Here is a 16252-nt window from a genome sequence, read left to right on the forward strand (position 1 = left end):
TTACTATGAACATGGGCCCTGTAGTTTATTTTGAGTCGATACCACATACATCATCCTGTTGCCATAAAAATTTACTAGTGCACAAAAGCCACAGCTCAAAATCACCCTGAATGAAAACACTCTTTACTCCTGTTTGAGAAATATTGGCTTAAAACTATACCTCCCAGGTCTTTTAGGAAATGATATGAAAGTATACACTGACCAGCCAGTTTAATAGTCGCACCTGTACAATTGTATGCAACAGTTCGACCTTAACATCTGTGTTTATAAAGCTCAAAATGTTTCAGTTTTTGGTGAAATTGTCATAAATGTTTAAATACGATTATGTGTTTATTATTGAGGTCATAGTAAAAGGTGGTGTTGTACTGGACTACATTATATTCAGAGGTGTTCCTAATATTCTGACCCTCTCGTGTATGTAGCTGGGAAGGACAAAAATATAGAGACACTTCTGTAAGGGTTCGACAATATATTTTTGCCTTGGGGCCCCTCCAGAGGTTAATCTGGCCCCGGTCGGGGCCACCCTTCTATTGCTAATTCTGAATAACAAATAAGCAGACGTTACACTCTGTCTCTCACAGTCCTTGGCACCTCAAGCCTCACTCCTGCCATCTGATCACCAGGCTCTGCAACTGTTTCAGCTGTCACACATATCTTGCTTAGCACTCAATATTTTCCAGCTGACAGTTTATACTTCCTCATTCACAGAGATAAAGATAGCAGTTGATTAACCCTATTTCTGATGAAGTAAGATACAGTAATTATACCATTCTATATTAGTAATTTTCTATTAACTCGATCTTTTCTCATATGAATGTGTCAGATCAGCCACTGAAGATCTGGACTTGAGTGGATGCAAAATGTAATAAATGAGCAGCAGTGTGTCAGGACAATGACCTGGCTGAACTTCAACAAAAAATGATCACTGAATTAAAGGCAAGCCTAATAAGGCAAATATACTTTGAAATACATTTCCAACTGCCCTGTACCTGCTGAAAGGGTGCTGCCAAAACCAGACCAGAATTCAGGGAGCTTTTAGTTGATCCACAAGCTGACAATGAAGCTTTAGAAAGGGACATAAGCAGTCCAGTCCCGCAGACCACAAATAAACCCCTGGAGAAATAGTTCCTGAAACAGAGAAAGCAGACAAAAATCCCCATCAGACTCCGAGATGACTTTAAGACTATCTTTGCTGAATATGTGCAACATGAGTGCACATATTTTCACTTTTCATTTCACTTAGCAGCAAATTTGAAAGAGCTTTATGAGGTGAGGCTAGATCCTTAACTGCTCTCTCCTGGCAGAGAAGTATTGGCCCATTTCACATATCCAGGTAAAGGTCATATAGTGACAAAAGGCTGTCAGACAGCTAATTGAGAAGCTGAAAAAAGAGTTCAGCCTCTCAGATCTTAGTTTCTTGGCCCACACACTGAGGTCAGAAAGTCATATCCTGAGGCAAAAGGTGCAGGAGTGTCATAATGAGCCTCAAGAGTTCCTCTGTGACTAACCTTCCTCTGTATTTAGCAGCAGGATGTACATTTAGAAATAAAAGCTAGGCTCTTAAGCAGCTCTGATAATTCTCTAATAACAGCTATTAAAGTTTAAAGTTTATGAATGGACATCTTAAGAGAAACAATGGCTCTAGGTTTCTGAGGTGAACATGCTATATAGGGTAATACTGCGACACTCACTTATTTTGATTGTCAGTAAAATGCAATGAAAATCAAAAGATTATAATATATATTATGTAGCCTACACTGAATCTGTTTGTACTGTAAATACATAGTACAGTGCTTTACACTCTATTAGCCCTATATTTACATTGGTCTTAATCTTTTCTTTTTATGTGGGGGTAGTGTTTCTGTTTTTGTTTGATCTGCTGCTGTTTTACATATATAAGTAAAAGGTCTGAAACATGATTATCTAGCAGTTACAGAGCAGTTGTATGTTGCCCTATTTGCGATACATGAAACAAAAGTGCAGCATAGAAACCAGTCAATCAAAGGCACTGCAAAACTGCAGAGCTTTCAGTTTAGACTTGAAAGTGGCAGAGTTGGAGCACATTTAAGGTTATCAGGAAGTTGATTCCATCAGTGCGCAGCATGGTAGCTAAAAGCAGCTTCACCCTGTTTGATTCTGACCCAAAGTTCTACCAGCTGACAGCTGGATGTCAGAACCCTGCTGGGTTTTTATTATGCAAGGAGATCAGAACTGTATTTTGGCCCCATACCACTAAGTGATTTATAAAGTATCAGTACTACTTTGCAGTCTATTTTGTAGATAAGTGGTAGCAAGTGTAAGAATTTAAGAACAGGAGTGATGTGCTCAGTTCTGCTGTTACTTGTTAAAACTCTAGCAGCAGTGTTCTGAATGACCTGAAGTTGTCTAAGGTGGGGGACACCAGACAAGAGACCATTACAATAGTCCACCCTGCTGGAGATGAAGGCATGAATTGGCTTTTCTAAATCTTGTCTGGACATGAAAAGTCTAAGTCTTGCTACTTGTTTGAGATGATACAATGCTGATTTACTTTTTGGCCTTAATGTGACTGGTGAAGCTCAGGTCTGAGTTAATTATGACGCCAAGATTTCTAACTTTTGTTTTAGTCGTTATAGTTCTCTATATATATTGTGTTTGTATATTTAAAATGTAAAATAAAGTAAATTATAGTTTAAAATTCTTTAAATTACATACTTTATATAAAAACCACAATAACCTTCCTGATTAGCTGCATCACATACTGGCCCGTCGTCCTTTGCGGTATTGTGACGTCAAGTCAGCTGATCACTGCTGTAGCAAGCGGTAGCAAGGAGGAAGATGTCGCTGGTGAACTGTCAAAGGATGGAGGCTTTTTTCCCCGGAGTGTTTGTGCTCTGCTTCTTGGTCACAATCGGTAAGAAATATATAACGACAGGTTGTCATGATTCACTTTTTGGGAGGCATTTTCTACACATAAATCTAACGCGATAGCGTCATGGATGCGTCAGTTTGCAAATAACAGCTCGCTAACCTAGCCAGGAACGTCGTTAGCATCGCTTATTTGCTTAGCGTTGTGTTAGGTCTGATACCGTCGCATTGATGTTAATGCGAATATGAAAAGTAATCTTGCATTTATAAGTAACATTAGACGCTGAATCGATGTGGTCAACAAGCAGACACTGAAAATGACATTAGCCTTTTGCTAACAGTGTATTAGCGCACTAGCTAACTGTTAATGCTAGCAGCCAGGATGAGAATGTGTACTGGATTAACAAATAAGATGAACGCATACAAAACTGGAGTGAGCTTTTACACTTGTATGCTTCATTGTAGCTGTTCCTAATGTACAGAAGTGTGTCCTGCCATGTGACAGCCTCTGAACGGGTAGTTCCCCTTTAACAACCACCCTCAGCTCTCCGTCACGAGTTCATGCCTCCATACAGTCCGTTTGCCTTTACTTTGACCTTAAAATCAGGTCAGGACGTTGAGAAAACTGGTGCTGGCGTTTACTCTTACGTACAACTAACATATCAGTGAAAATTTCTTATATTGCTACACCGACAGAAGTGACATGGCGTCTCATGTGTAATAATGGTGTACCATTATTGCAAAAGAGTAGCAGAGAGCGCTAACTCAATAAATGAATGTCAGTGATAGTCACAGATGAAGCTAAAATGTCTAAATTCTCAAATCAGATATCTTTAGTAATTTAGTACAGCAGTTCTATTACATGAATATGTAAATCCATCGGAGTTGTGATGCAATTCAGTTATGAAAAAAAAAACTGGTAGATATGCCATAATTGCATATTAAAGAACGTTTCTCAAATAATAGTTTTCTGTATCACAGATCTGTTGAGAAAATATTTGTATTCACAGAAGTACTTGTACTGTGACTTTACTTTACATGTTTTACTTGAATTGACAGCCATCTCATTTATCTCACAGGCGTCCATGGGGACAGCTTAACAGTGCTGCAGGCTCCAGATTTTGTCTCCTTCCAGAAAGGAGACTGGCCTATGTCTGGAGAGAAGATTCCTGACCTGGTGGCTTTAACCATGGGTTTCTCTGTTCAAGAGGTGCTTTGTTATTTTAAGGAGTACTCCACAATTGTATCTGTCTTTTATTTTTTAGAAGTAGTGTACGCTCAGGATTATGCTAGCAACACCAAGTATTCACAGTGTGCGTTGTGTGTACAGGATCTGTCCTGGCCAGGCCTCCAGGCTGGTCCTTTATTTCAGCGGCCTCGGGCTAATGTCCTGGTGGTGGTAAGAGGAGTTGATAGCTTGGCCCTGTCTCAGAGTGTGGCCTCCTACCCTTTGGAAAATGTGAGTCAGATTGGAGTGGAGCTTTATTTGGATGTTTTGCACTTAACATACAGCATGTAAAAATAACTGAACATTGGAATGTAATTTTAACATTTTGCCTTAGTTTACCAATGAGTCATACTCTTTCTTGCAGCCAGTACCCTTCACCTTGGATAGTGTTGCAGAGACGGTACACTCTCTCTTTGCTGAGGACACACCTGTAGTGCTTCAGCTGGCCCCCAGTGAGGAGGTAATGAAAATATACTGACACTAAACAAAGCATACTTACTGTCAGCCTTAAGGTGTCAGGTGCTCATTTGTTTTTATTATCTGTCTGTTGTCACTCTCAGAGGCTATATATGCTTGGAAAGGCCAATGTTGTTTTTGAGGAATTGCCAGTCACCTTGCAGCAGATCCGTGCCCGTCTGTCCCAGGATGGCTCTGTGCTTCCCTCCCTGCTCCTCAGTTCCCTCAGCAGAAATGCAGAGGTCAGTTTCAGAGAGCAGCATCACGCCCATAAGAGGCCTTAGTGGCTTTTTATATATCATATTTGGAGAGCAAAACTGTGATATGACTTTATTCCTTATGTAACCCAAATCCTACTATATGTTGTTTTGTTTTGTTTTTTTTAAGACAAAACTGTGATAGTAACATGGCGTGATAGTTAGTTTTTTTTTTAATCTGGAACATTAAACTTTCCTGTAGCTCTGTCACTGTACTTCAAAAATAGGGTGTTAAAACTCATTGTCTTGCTGTTTTAACACACACTGTGCACCATATGTTATTAGTGCACTTATTTTATAAACTAATAGCACCACAATACTCAGAATGTCTTACCCCTATTGTTTTAATTGTTAGGCTGATTTGCTCTTCCTGTCTGAAGTACAAGTACTGCATGATATCACAGCCTTGGTAAGTTGTTCAAGTTGGTGAAAACATGTATGGTTGTTTTTTTTTACCTTCCTGGAAATAAGGGTAGTCTGACAGGTTTGACTTAGATTTCTATGCCTTCTGTCTTTGTAGCTACAGAGACACAAACATTTGGCTAAGGACCACTCCCCTGACCTGTACTCCTTAGAGCTGTCTGGCCTGGAGGAGCTGAGCCGGGCCTATGGCCAAGACTCCCCTCAGTACAGAGATGCCACTGCCATTCTTGCCTCTGCTGTGCAGAAAGTAAGGAGAGGATGGTAATCTAATCAACAGAATCTCACCATTCTTTAAATTAACATCTGTTTTTAACCATATGCATGTCTTTGCATTATAGTTTGGAGAGGAAGTGTATGGTCTCTATGGCAGCAGTGCTGTTGTGGAGGTTGTGACAGTGAAAACTTTTGAGGCTCCTTTGACCAGGAAGTCCCGTTCGATCCTGGAATCCATACAGATTGTAAGTAGGAGATGCACCTGCTTGTTCCCTGTTTACCATTCTGAAGTTTAATGCTTACTCAGGTGAGCCAATAGAGAGATTATACACTTATGCAGTGGATAATTATTAGAGATGCACAAATCAATCAGCGGAGATCGGAAATGGCTGGTTTTCTGCATGATTGGCCTTGACTGGTGACGGGTCAGTCACTGAGATTTTGATTCTGTGCTGATCAGATTTAGAGTCATCACAGTCCATGTTGCATATGCAGTGTGTAGGATCTCGCGCAAGACTCGCGCTAATCTCTGTAACGGGTGTCTGTTCAATCACACATTGGAAACCCCTGGTGTACAAACAGTGCACAGAGGAGCCTACTGAAACACCTTAGAGAAGGTAAAACTACATCTTGAGCACATTTCTCCAGTTTTGGCTTCCTTGCACTGGTTACCTGTTTATCTTAGGAGCCACTATAAAAATGTATTATTTGTTTTTAAATCCCTTCATGGCTTTGCACCTTCTTATTTATCCGACTTGCTTCACTGGTATACGCCCACACGTTCTTTGAGGTCAGCTAATTTGTTTCTTTTGAGTGTGCCCAGAACAAAGCACAAGCTTAGAGGTGATCGTGCTTTTGCGGCTGCTGCTCCCAAATTATGGAATGATTTACTGCTGCCCATCAGACAAGCCTCTTCTTTGCCTGTTTTTAAGTCCCTTTTGAAATCGCATTTATTCTCGTTGGCTTTTTGATATTTTATATTGGTGTTGATTTTATCTGTACTTGTAAGTTATGTTTAATTTTATTGTATATTATTTACACTGTACAGCACTTTGGTCCACTTTGGTTGTTTTTAGTGCTTTATAAAGTTGGAATGGAATCGAAATCCCTGACAAAAGGTGCACAACAGAGGGAGTTACTGGCTACACATGAAATTCATGTATATGTACAGTGTATCCAACCCATGGTAAAACACAACAAATACAAACTACACATGCTTCAAAATGAACTGTGTGCTTGGTAGTAACAGACATTCTTCTGTTTCTATTACCTGTTGCACCTGTTTATATTTGCAGAAGTACAAATATTGCACTTCATTTTTAGTTGGTTTGTAAAAAAAAGAGTGAGAGAAAGATTGAAGTGTAAAACTTTAAAGTGGCCATGGCATGCTCGTTTCCGACCATTTAATGTTTAGTCTTGGGTACCTCTAGATTAGTTTTGGCATAGTTAGATGAAAGTGCAGAATTTAGGTGACATAGTTCCTTTGTAAGAAATGCATCTACTTTCCTGATTTTGCCTATTGTAATGTTTTGCAGAGTAACCCAGGTAGCCCATACAACCTGGCCTACAAGTACAATTTCAACTATTCTGTGATCTTCAACATCGTGCTGTGGCTGATGATCGGTCTGGCCCTCGCTGTCATTGCCATCTCGTACAACCTGTGGAACATGGACCCAGGATATGACAGCATCATCTACAGGATGACCAATCAGAAGATCAGGATGGATTAAATCCTGGTCATTAACACTCCAGCTGTTCTCTAATATCTCACTAGTGAATGTTTGTGTTCGTGAGGTCTTGTTTAGTGATAAAAAAATACAGTTAGCTTGATGGGAGGAAGAGAATCATCACATATCACGTCTGAAACACTGGCATAATAGACAGATAATTACTTTACAGTAGTTGACTCTTACATTTACCTACATAAAACAGTCGAACAAATTCAGACTCCCTCCCCTCAACCTTACAGCTCATGTCATTCCTTATGACCCTAACTCCTCACTGTTTCATTTTGCTCTTGGTGGTTGCAGTGTTTTTTTGTTTTTTTTTATTGTAAAAACTATTGTAATGTTATGAAAGAATGAGATTTGTCTGGTTTCAGTTTGAAGTTGTGCTTGTATGAAGCTGTTTTAAATTTAAATTAAATGTGTATATACTGAATCTGCAAATATAACTGTATAAATGATGCTGTACTCTTATTGTGAAAAGATCTGTGCAGTGTTTATTCCAGGTTGGTCCAGGTACCCCTCTGCTAATCCAAGTGATAAATTCATATTGGATTACATAAATACTTGATCATAATGTTGGTTGGTAATATTGGATAAATGAACCTGTAAATTGCCTGTCAAATTAAATTATTACACCCACATCCATAGACTGCTTTCTTGTACATAACAATGAGCTATGCTTAAGACCTTGTTTATAAGTAAGTAGTAAAACTATTTTGGTTATGTTCAAATCACATCAATGGACATTATGGATACTGGACAAGAAGGGAAGTGACAAATATCTGCTGTGTCTATTCCAGGTAAATGTCCAGTTTCCTTAAAAGAACTGTTAATTCTTTTGAAGGCTCCTGGAAATAGCGGTGTAATTTTGGTTCTATACTATATGTGTAGATACAATGATGCACTTGTTTAAAGTATTTTTATTAGCGTTTTACAATTAAAAGAATCAAGTCTGGAAGTGCTCAGAGGTTTGAACATACAATTCTATGACATTTGGGCCAACATCTGCTGATGATGATCATGTGATACAAAAGCTCCAGCGCCACCTACTGTTAAGTGGTAATAAGATTGTTTTGTCTACTAGTCTTAGTCTGTATGCAGTTAGGGAATATGCAGATTTGTCTACAGACAAGCATTATAATTTATCATTAATGAAGAATAAATATTCAAGTATAAATTATCTTACTTTTGCTTTCTTAACCTAACGGGGGAAGGATTTCTAACCAATACACAAACTATTTGTGAAGCGATCACGCAGATTCTGCGCATGTGTGGTTCATCTCACCTGTTTTCTACATAAATGTCATGTCCATCCTTCTGTCGTTCGTTCATTCTGTTCTTACGTAACAGCCCAGCCAATCAGAAAGCAGATGGTTCATGTAAGCCCCGCCCCTGATATCATAACTGGTAGTTTTGTAACAACAGGAAGAGTTCAGGGACTAACATTGAAAGAAGCACAAATATACCTGCAACGGACGAGGTTTTCTCGCTCATACAGTGAAGCTGGTTACAATGGTCTGACTACTAATAGACGGTAGGAGTTGTTTGACCGTTTTTTGTGTATTAAAACCGTATTTGACCACGCCTATGGGAGAGGTTTCCCCGAAGGGTCAAACAAGTAAACAATGAATGTACACTGGCCTATTTAGCTATATATCTATGTATCCAGTCGATTATACTGTGTAGTAACTGAAGAAAGTTAATTTAATAAACGTCGTGATGATTTGATTAAGACATGTGCCGTTTTTCTAATGCATCTTGTTTTGTTTTTGTTTTGCACCCCAGCTAGCACCTACGTGGTTAGGAAGATCAGGGCTTTCATCGCACGGGGGGAGCACCCGGAAAAGCCCATTGTTACACCATGTAGTGCTATTGGTAAGAAATTACATTAACAACTACTACAGCTTCTGCAAAGGAAACAAAGAGAAGCCTAGCAGGAAATAAATGCCCCCTTTGGCCTCCATGATACTATACAGTTGTCTGTTTAAAACATGAATTCAACCAATGATTTCCACTATTTCTACTAACCAAATATCATTGTTGACCATTAGCAATTAAGTAATTATGTGTATTATACCCCTATTCGACCAAGACAGTTCAAGGGCTGGTTTGGAGCCAGTACCTAGTTTTGAACCAGTTTTTTGTGTTTTGACAGCCACAGAACTGGTTCTAACTTAACACCACCCACCAAAGTTGGCATGTAGGTTTGAAGAGGAGAGGTACACTCAACATGTCACTGACTCACTTGGGTTTTTCTTTTTTCCCTTAGCTGAAAGGAGTGCAGGAGATGAGTTGAGAGGAAATAACCCAGTGGCACCACTGATGTCAGGACCTGATGAAGGTGTCAGTGGAGCTACAGGCTTGGGGAAATCCTCAGAGACAGCTGTGCAGAAATGTGGCTCCTGACATTAAATATCACACTAGACACTGGTACTGTGGTCATCTGTATGGAAAACATAATTAGTCCTCTTTGTATTTTTGCAACACAAGACAATAATATACCCACAGATGGTGTTCAACATTAATTCTAAACCCAGTGTCCATGCTGCACTCAGGGATCACTGTCCACCTGTTAATGTACAGTTAGGCCTTTTTCATAGTGGACATTTCGACTTATCATTAAAAACACACACAAAACAGGTGTAATGAATAACATTAATGATGTTCCATATAGGTTTGTTAGTGAATTAACATGCGCAAAACTTCAGGAACCTGGTTCAGCTGAATGTAATGCAGATATCTAAATATTATTTTAATTACTCAACATGTTTTCTATGAGAAAGGCTTATATTTATTTACTGTATATGCTGCAGTGTTTGAAGGCTGACTCACCAACCTCTCTCTAGGGGCTGAAGAGACCTGATGTTTCTGCTGCTGTATCAATAAATAAAGAAAGAAATTGCTACTGGGGTGATGTATGCCATTTATATAATGGTTGTAAGGCTGTTGGTAATGACCAAGACATTAAACCTTGTGTATCTTTTACATGTTTTACAACTAATACACCTCCTAATGCACCTTTTTTTATTTAGACCTTGACTTGTCATAGAAGGAAAACACAGGTGTAACTAATAATAGTGATAACAATTCAATTCCATTCACTGTCCCACTAATCCATAACAGTAATAATGGGGAATATATGAATGGAATTTATGAGTCATCATTAATTACATTAATTAATCATGCATATATTTATAATTATGCCAACCCCAACTATCTCAACATTTTTCTATTTAGCATGCTGATTTGTTTAAAAACATGCTATGCTAAAATTTGTTTTGTTTTAAACATGTATAGCTTAATAAAATCCAAATTTGGACTTTAAACCACTATATCTAATTAGGTAAAATATGAAAGCATGGAATTTTTTGACTGTTTAATATTTTTTACATTTATATTCTTTTAAAACAAATAATGAATTTACCTGTTATCTGGAATTTCATTAAGGATAACTTCTTTTAGGAAATTGCATGTAAGCACAATTTAAACTAATAGCTAAAGATCTTGAATTTTAGAGCAAAGGCTGGACAGCTACAGCTGAAGACACAATAGACAATCTGGCACAGGAAACAAGACTGGTGTATATAGCTAAAAAGTTAATGGGAAATGGTTAGTTAAAGGTAGAGTTGGCGTTCCTGGAAAACCCAGCAAGAGGAAGCTCGATTTTGAAAGTAGACAACTGAAGAAATCCGACCTTGCCACTATGGTATCACTTTTCATCCCCCAGTTGTTGCCATCATTCAAAAGCGACACAAATGTTAATCATGGCTTTACTTGCATCATCCAACTTCCTTTTAGTTGTAGCTTTCTCAAATACGCTGTTACCCACCCAAATCTGTGGCCCTGAACCTTAGTTGGGGATCTCTGGTTCATGGCTAAATTGCCTTCGCCATGGCTCCTAGCCGGTAACTAGCCTTAGAAGTCCAGGCTTTTCTGGCAGGGAAAAGTGAAAAGGGAGGCCAGCTAACTGTTGAGACCACAGGCTTTATTCCGTCTTGGTAACGAACACTGAATGTGGCCTTTTGATGCCCAGTTAATTGCATTAAAATCCTATACCCTTAGAGCTGAGTACTGTTGGTATTTTCCCCACCCATAGCTGCATGTAAAAGGAGTCCATTCTGTGCAGCGGTATTCTCACTTTCATACTGGATGTAGGTAGCAACTCCTGGCAACAACAACATCACCTATAAGGCTATATGTATGTCTTAAAAAGGGAAGGCCTGGCCTGAAACAGCAGTCTCCATTTGCAAATGAAAGCTGCTGTGGGTACCTTCTCTGCCATAGCTTGCTAGCTTTAGCTGTAAAACAGGTAGCATGTCTGCCTGTAACTGCAACGCCTTATGGGCGACTCTTGGCTCACGCATTAAGTGCAAGTGTATGCTAGTAGGAAGTTAGGTTAACAGGCAGGAAAGCCATTCAGTGGCTTTGCTTGGGACTAGTAAAACCATTTGTCAGGTGTTTTTCAGCCCTGCTGCTGCCACAAATGACAGGTTTTTTTCTTTATATTATGTTGTCAATGCATGTAATGTATTCACTACCATTGGAATGAAAAGAGAAATTTAAGAAATGTAACAAAAATGCTTCTGGAAGAAATCACAAATCCTACCTTTAAGGGCATCAATTGTCAGGGAAAACCAGAAATACTGGGTAACTGCAGAGCTGGAGGAGGATGGTCTTGGTAAATGGTCTTATACTCTGAAAAGGTAGGAGAGTGAGTAGAATGGCAAAGGGCACTGGAAGCAAAGATGAATGACTAGGGACATAGAAGTACAGCAGAATTATCAGGAAAATTTACTTAAAGTATGAAAAGTTCTGCAGAAAAATTGTCCCTGTGAACTAATATTATATATAAAACCGTTAATACAGATGCATTAATGTGTAAGTAGCATTTATAATTGATTGAGGTGGCGATAGCTTCAGCCTATATACATTTGGATATTGGGCCACATCAAAAATAAATCTTTTGGGGGGAGGGGTATACTTGATTAATAGGAAAGGTAAGTTCTGTTCTGCTAATACTTCTAAATATTATTTTTTCAGACTTTTCTCTCTTTTTTTGTATTTATTTATTTATTTATGTACAAATAATAGATTATGTTCCCTCTTTGTATCTTGAACAGTTCTCTAAATTATATGAAAGGCTAATGGGGAAGTGTCACCTTAAAGGAATTACTAACAGCTTACAGACATCAGAAACGTTTTCCCTGACCAACCTGCCCTCAGGAACTGTTTATGGCCTTGGTGGGATTGTTTTCCGTGATGCACTTCCGTTCTTCAACGGATGTTACAAAAGGATATTGTGCACCCCTCAGATGCAAAATCGGACCTAGCAAAATGTTCTGCAGAGTGGTGGTGGAAATGTTTATGTGCAAATAGTTTGTGTTTTCTGCTTTTTTTGTGTTAATATCAAGAGAAGCTCTGGCCTAAGGTAAGCATGAACTCTCATCAGTTTAGCTTACCTTTTGGACAAAGTAGCAGTAACGTGGCTATCTCCGTTGGCTAGTGCCAGCTAAATGTGGTTTTGAATTAATGCTGTGTCCAAAAGCTTGAAGGAAATCAAATTCCAAATTAAACACGTGTCTGCTGCTGGGATGCTGGTGAAAACGACTGTAATACAGGTGGCTAGTTTTGAATTGGTTATGTTACACCTGCTCTGTGCAACCTAAACACCGGATTCACTAACAAAAGAAACCTCCTCAGTGTTGCTTGCTAATTTGGAAAAGTAGGACACTTCAATTTAGCTGCACGTTGGTACATTCACATGCATCCACGCAATTTTGATCTGTATTATCTTTCAGTCTGTTGGCACCTTGACAGTAAAAAAAAACAAACATGTCATTCAGTGATTTATTTTTCCATCGGAATTTCTTTTCTTGTAATGAATTCTTTGTATTTTAGAGGCTTCTCAGTAATGATATTGTACTGTATGCCCCTATTGTTTGTAATATCTGGTAGGATCTTATAGGTATTTTGCTAAGATGAGATGAGTCAGTTAATCAGGTAGCTGACTGTCTGAAAATGATCACAAATATTTTGATAGTCAATTAACTATTCAGTTATTTCTGAAATAAAACTAGTGAGAGAATGCCAACCCCTCATTAGTGTCTACCTCCCAAATGTGTTCTGTTTTTCTGTTGTCTGTAGCTGGGAAGTTGTTGTTTTTGTACATTTTTTTTTTGTTAATAAAATTTTTTTAAATAGTTTTACATTTCATTGATAAAACAATGCATGGGCTTATTGTAAAAATGTAATATAACCTGCAGATGAATCAATAGTAAAAAAAAATTGTAGTTGCAGTAGGATCTTTTTACTTATTGACAAGTTGTACCTTAGTTGTTGCTTAGAGAATGGATCTTGTTTTATATTTTATGAACTACAGCTCTGGACACTCATGGCCACCTTTGTGTTTCTTGCAGTGTTCTTGCTGTGCCTTACCAGTTGTGGACCATTATGGCGCGAAAAAGAGCCTTAACTATTCCATTTACTGTTGAGAAGAATAACTTGGTATGTACAGTATATTGTTTTGAAACATCATGTTTTCATGATATACAGTGGTGTGAAAAAGTGTTTGCCCCCTTACTGATTTCTTATCTTTTTGCATGTTTGTCACACTGTAATGTTTCAGATCGTCAAACAAATTTATATATTAGTCAAAGATAACACAAGTAAACACATCATGCAGTTTTTAAATGAAGGTTTTTATTATTAAGGGAAAACAAAATCCAAAACTATAGAGCCCTGTGTGAACAAGTGTTTGCCCCCCTGTCAAAACACTGGTTTATCGCACCTGAGTTCAATTTCTTTCAAAACCAAATGAGAAAGAGAATAATTGAGCTCTATCAGTTTGGAAAAGGTTATAAAGCCATTTCTAAAGCTTTGGGACTGCAGCGAACCACAGTGAGAGCCATTATCCACAAATGGCGAAAACATGGAACAGTGGAGAACCTTCCCAGGAGTGGCCGGCCGACCAAAATTACCCCAAGAGCGCAGCGACAACTCATCCAAGAGGTCACAAAAGACCCCACAACAACATCCAAAGAACTGCAGGCCTCACTTGCCTCAGTTAAGGTGAGTGTTCATGACTCCACCATAAGAAAGAGACTGGGCAAAAATGGTTTGCATGGCAGAGTTCCAAGACGAAAACCACTGCTGAGCAAAAAGAACATAAAGGCTCGTCTCAGTTTTGCCAGAAAACATCTTGATGATCCCCAAGACTTTTGGGATAATACTCTGTGGACAGACGAGACAAAAGTTGAACTTTTTGGAAGGTGTGTGTCCCATTATGTGTGGCGTAAAAGTAACACCGCATTTCAGAAAAAGAACATCATACCAACAGTAAAATATGGTGGTGGTAGTGTGATGGTCTGGGGCTGTTTTGCTGCTTCAGGCCCTGGAAGACATGCTGTGATAAGTGGAACCATGAATTCTGCTGTGTACCAACATATCCTGAAGGAGAATGTCCGGCCATCCGTTTGTGACCTCAAGCTGAAGCGAACTTGGGTTCTGCAGCAGGACAATGATCCAAAGCACACCAGCAAGTCCACTTCTGAATGGCTGAAGAAAAACAAAATGAAGACTTTGGAGTGGCCTAGTCAAAGTCCTGACCTGAATCCAATTGAGATGCTGTGGCATGACCTTAAAAAGGCAGTTCATGCCCGAAAACGCTCCAATGTGGCTGACTTACAACCATTCTGCCAAGATGAGTGGGCCAAAATTCCTCCACAGCGCTGTAAAAGACTCATGGCAAGTTATCGAAAATGCTTGATTGCAGTTGTTGCTGCTAAGGGTGGCCCAACCAGTTATTAGGTTTAGGGGGCAAACACTTTTTCACACAGGGCTATATAGTTTTGGATTTTGTTTTCCCTTAATAATAAAAACCTTCATTTAAAAACTGCATGATGTGTTTACTTGTGTTATCTTTGACTCATATATAAATTTGTTTGACGATCTGAAACATTACAGTGTGACAAACATGCAAAAAGATAAGAAATCAGTAAGGGGGCAAACACTTTTTCACACCACTGTACATGATAACTTGTGAGCTGTTACTAAATATGCAGCATGTATTTCCTCTCACCTTGGCACCATACCGTAGTGATGGTTGCTCTGTCTGCCATCATAAACAACTAGCTGCTATTTCAGCTGGAGCTAACAGTCATTTTATTATCTGTTCATTTTCAGGTCATTGTCTAGGTATATTGGTTTGTCATCTGGCCTTTAAAATGCTATAAACAAGCCTGTTACAATTTCTGAAACTGAGCTCAACTTTATGCCTTGAACAGGCGTGTTGGCCAACTGTCCAAAACCTCCCAAAAATATCAGAAGACAGACAAGTGGAACATTTCCTCAATTGAGAAGCTGAAACTAGGAAATGTTTGGTATTATTTTCTTGAAAAATGCCTGAATGATCAGTCAACAAAGTGTTTCAACAGTTATCTGTTGAACAGCTTATTGGTTAACTGGCCATACTTCTATTTGAGCTGCTCCCTTTAAGTACTTTGGAAATATGCTTTTAGGTGGCAGTGCATGTATGCTGCATTTAATGCAAGTTTGACTACACAGCTGCAGCCACATGTTTGTGAAACATAAATCAAATCAAATCAAATTTTATTTGTATAGCGCCAAATAACAACAAAAGTCATCTCAGGACACTTTACAAAGTAAGGTCTAGACCTTACTGTTATCAATATTATTACATAGGGAAAACCCAACAAATCCCCCTTGAGCAAGCACTTGGCGACAGTGGGGAGGAAAAACTCCCTTTAACGGAAGAAACCTCCGACAGATCTCGTCTCTTGGTGGGCGGCCTTTTGCCTCGACCGGTTGGGGTGAGTGGATAGAGGAGAGACAAAAGAAGAAAAGCAACAAGACACAACAATCAAACACTGATCAGGTTGATGTGGCTGGTGACTGCTCGTCAGAGATGTAGAGCTCCAGGGCCAGGGCAACCTGCAGAAAGGTACAGGGAGAGAGAGAGGACACACTACAGGAGAGAGGAGACACAAAGTTAGTAATGTGTAATAGTGGCAAGCTAGTGGCAGAGGTGCATGCGCAGACAACTGGAGTTATGACCTGGTCTGAACAGCCAGATTTTAAATCAT

At 39.0% G+C, this 16252-nt stretch overlaps 2 protein-coding genes and 1 long non-coding RNA gene across 4 annotated transcripts in view; all 3 read left to right on the forward strand.

The window, feature by feature from the left end:
- Window positions 1-2733: 2733 nt before the first annotated feature.
- Window positions 2734-7348, forward strand: atp6ap2 (ATPase H+ transporting accessory protein 2). The gene is made up of 9 exons (XM_020609255.1): window positions 2734-2893; window positions 3927-4057; window positions 4178-4306; window positions 4440-4535; window positions 4636-4773; window positions 5144-5197; window positions 5309-5458; window positions 5550-5669; window positions 6960-7348. Exons 1-9 carry the CDS (start codon window positions 2818-2820, stop codon window positions 7152-7154), a joined length of 1089 nt encoding a protein of 362 aa, XP_020464911.1. The 5' UTR covers window positions 2734-2817; the 3' UTR covers window positions 7155-7348.
- A 1181-nt stretch (window positions 7349-8529) lies between these two features.
- Window positions 8530-10056, forward strand: LOC109965470 (uncharacterized). The gene is made up of 3 exons (XR_002275648.1): window positions 8530-8685; window positions 8937-9026; window positions 9421-10056. It is a non-coding gene; the product is annotated as an uncharacterized LOC109965470 (long non-coding RNA).
- A 2336-nt stretch (window positions 10057-12392) lies between these two features.
- LOC109965474 (uncharacterized) overlaps window positions 12393-16252 on the forward strand; it is a 26633-nt gene continuing 22773 nt past the window's right edge. Inside the window, exons 1-2 of one of the 2 annotated variants that reach the window (XM_020609515.1) lie at window positions 12393-12579; window positions 13568-13655. In XM_020609515.1, the coding sequence (XP_020465171.1) occupies window positions 13602-13655 (54 nt within the window). In that variant the 5' untranslated portion in view covers window positions 12393-12579; window positions 13568-13601. The remainder of the gene's footprint in view (window positions 12580-13567; window positions 13656-16252) is intronic. The other variant, XM_020609514.1, reaches the window with a different exon arrangement.

Source organism: Monopterus albus, unplaced genomic scaffold (genome assembly GCF_001952655.1).
Source record: "Monopterus albus unplaced genomic scaffold, M_albus_1.0 scaffold99.1, whole genome shotgun sequence".
NCBI classification, from domain to species: domain Eukaryota; kingdom Metazoa; phylum Chordata; class Actinopteri; order Synbranchiformes; family Synbranchidae; genus Monopterus; species Monopterus albus.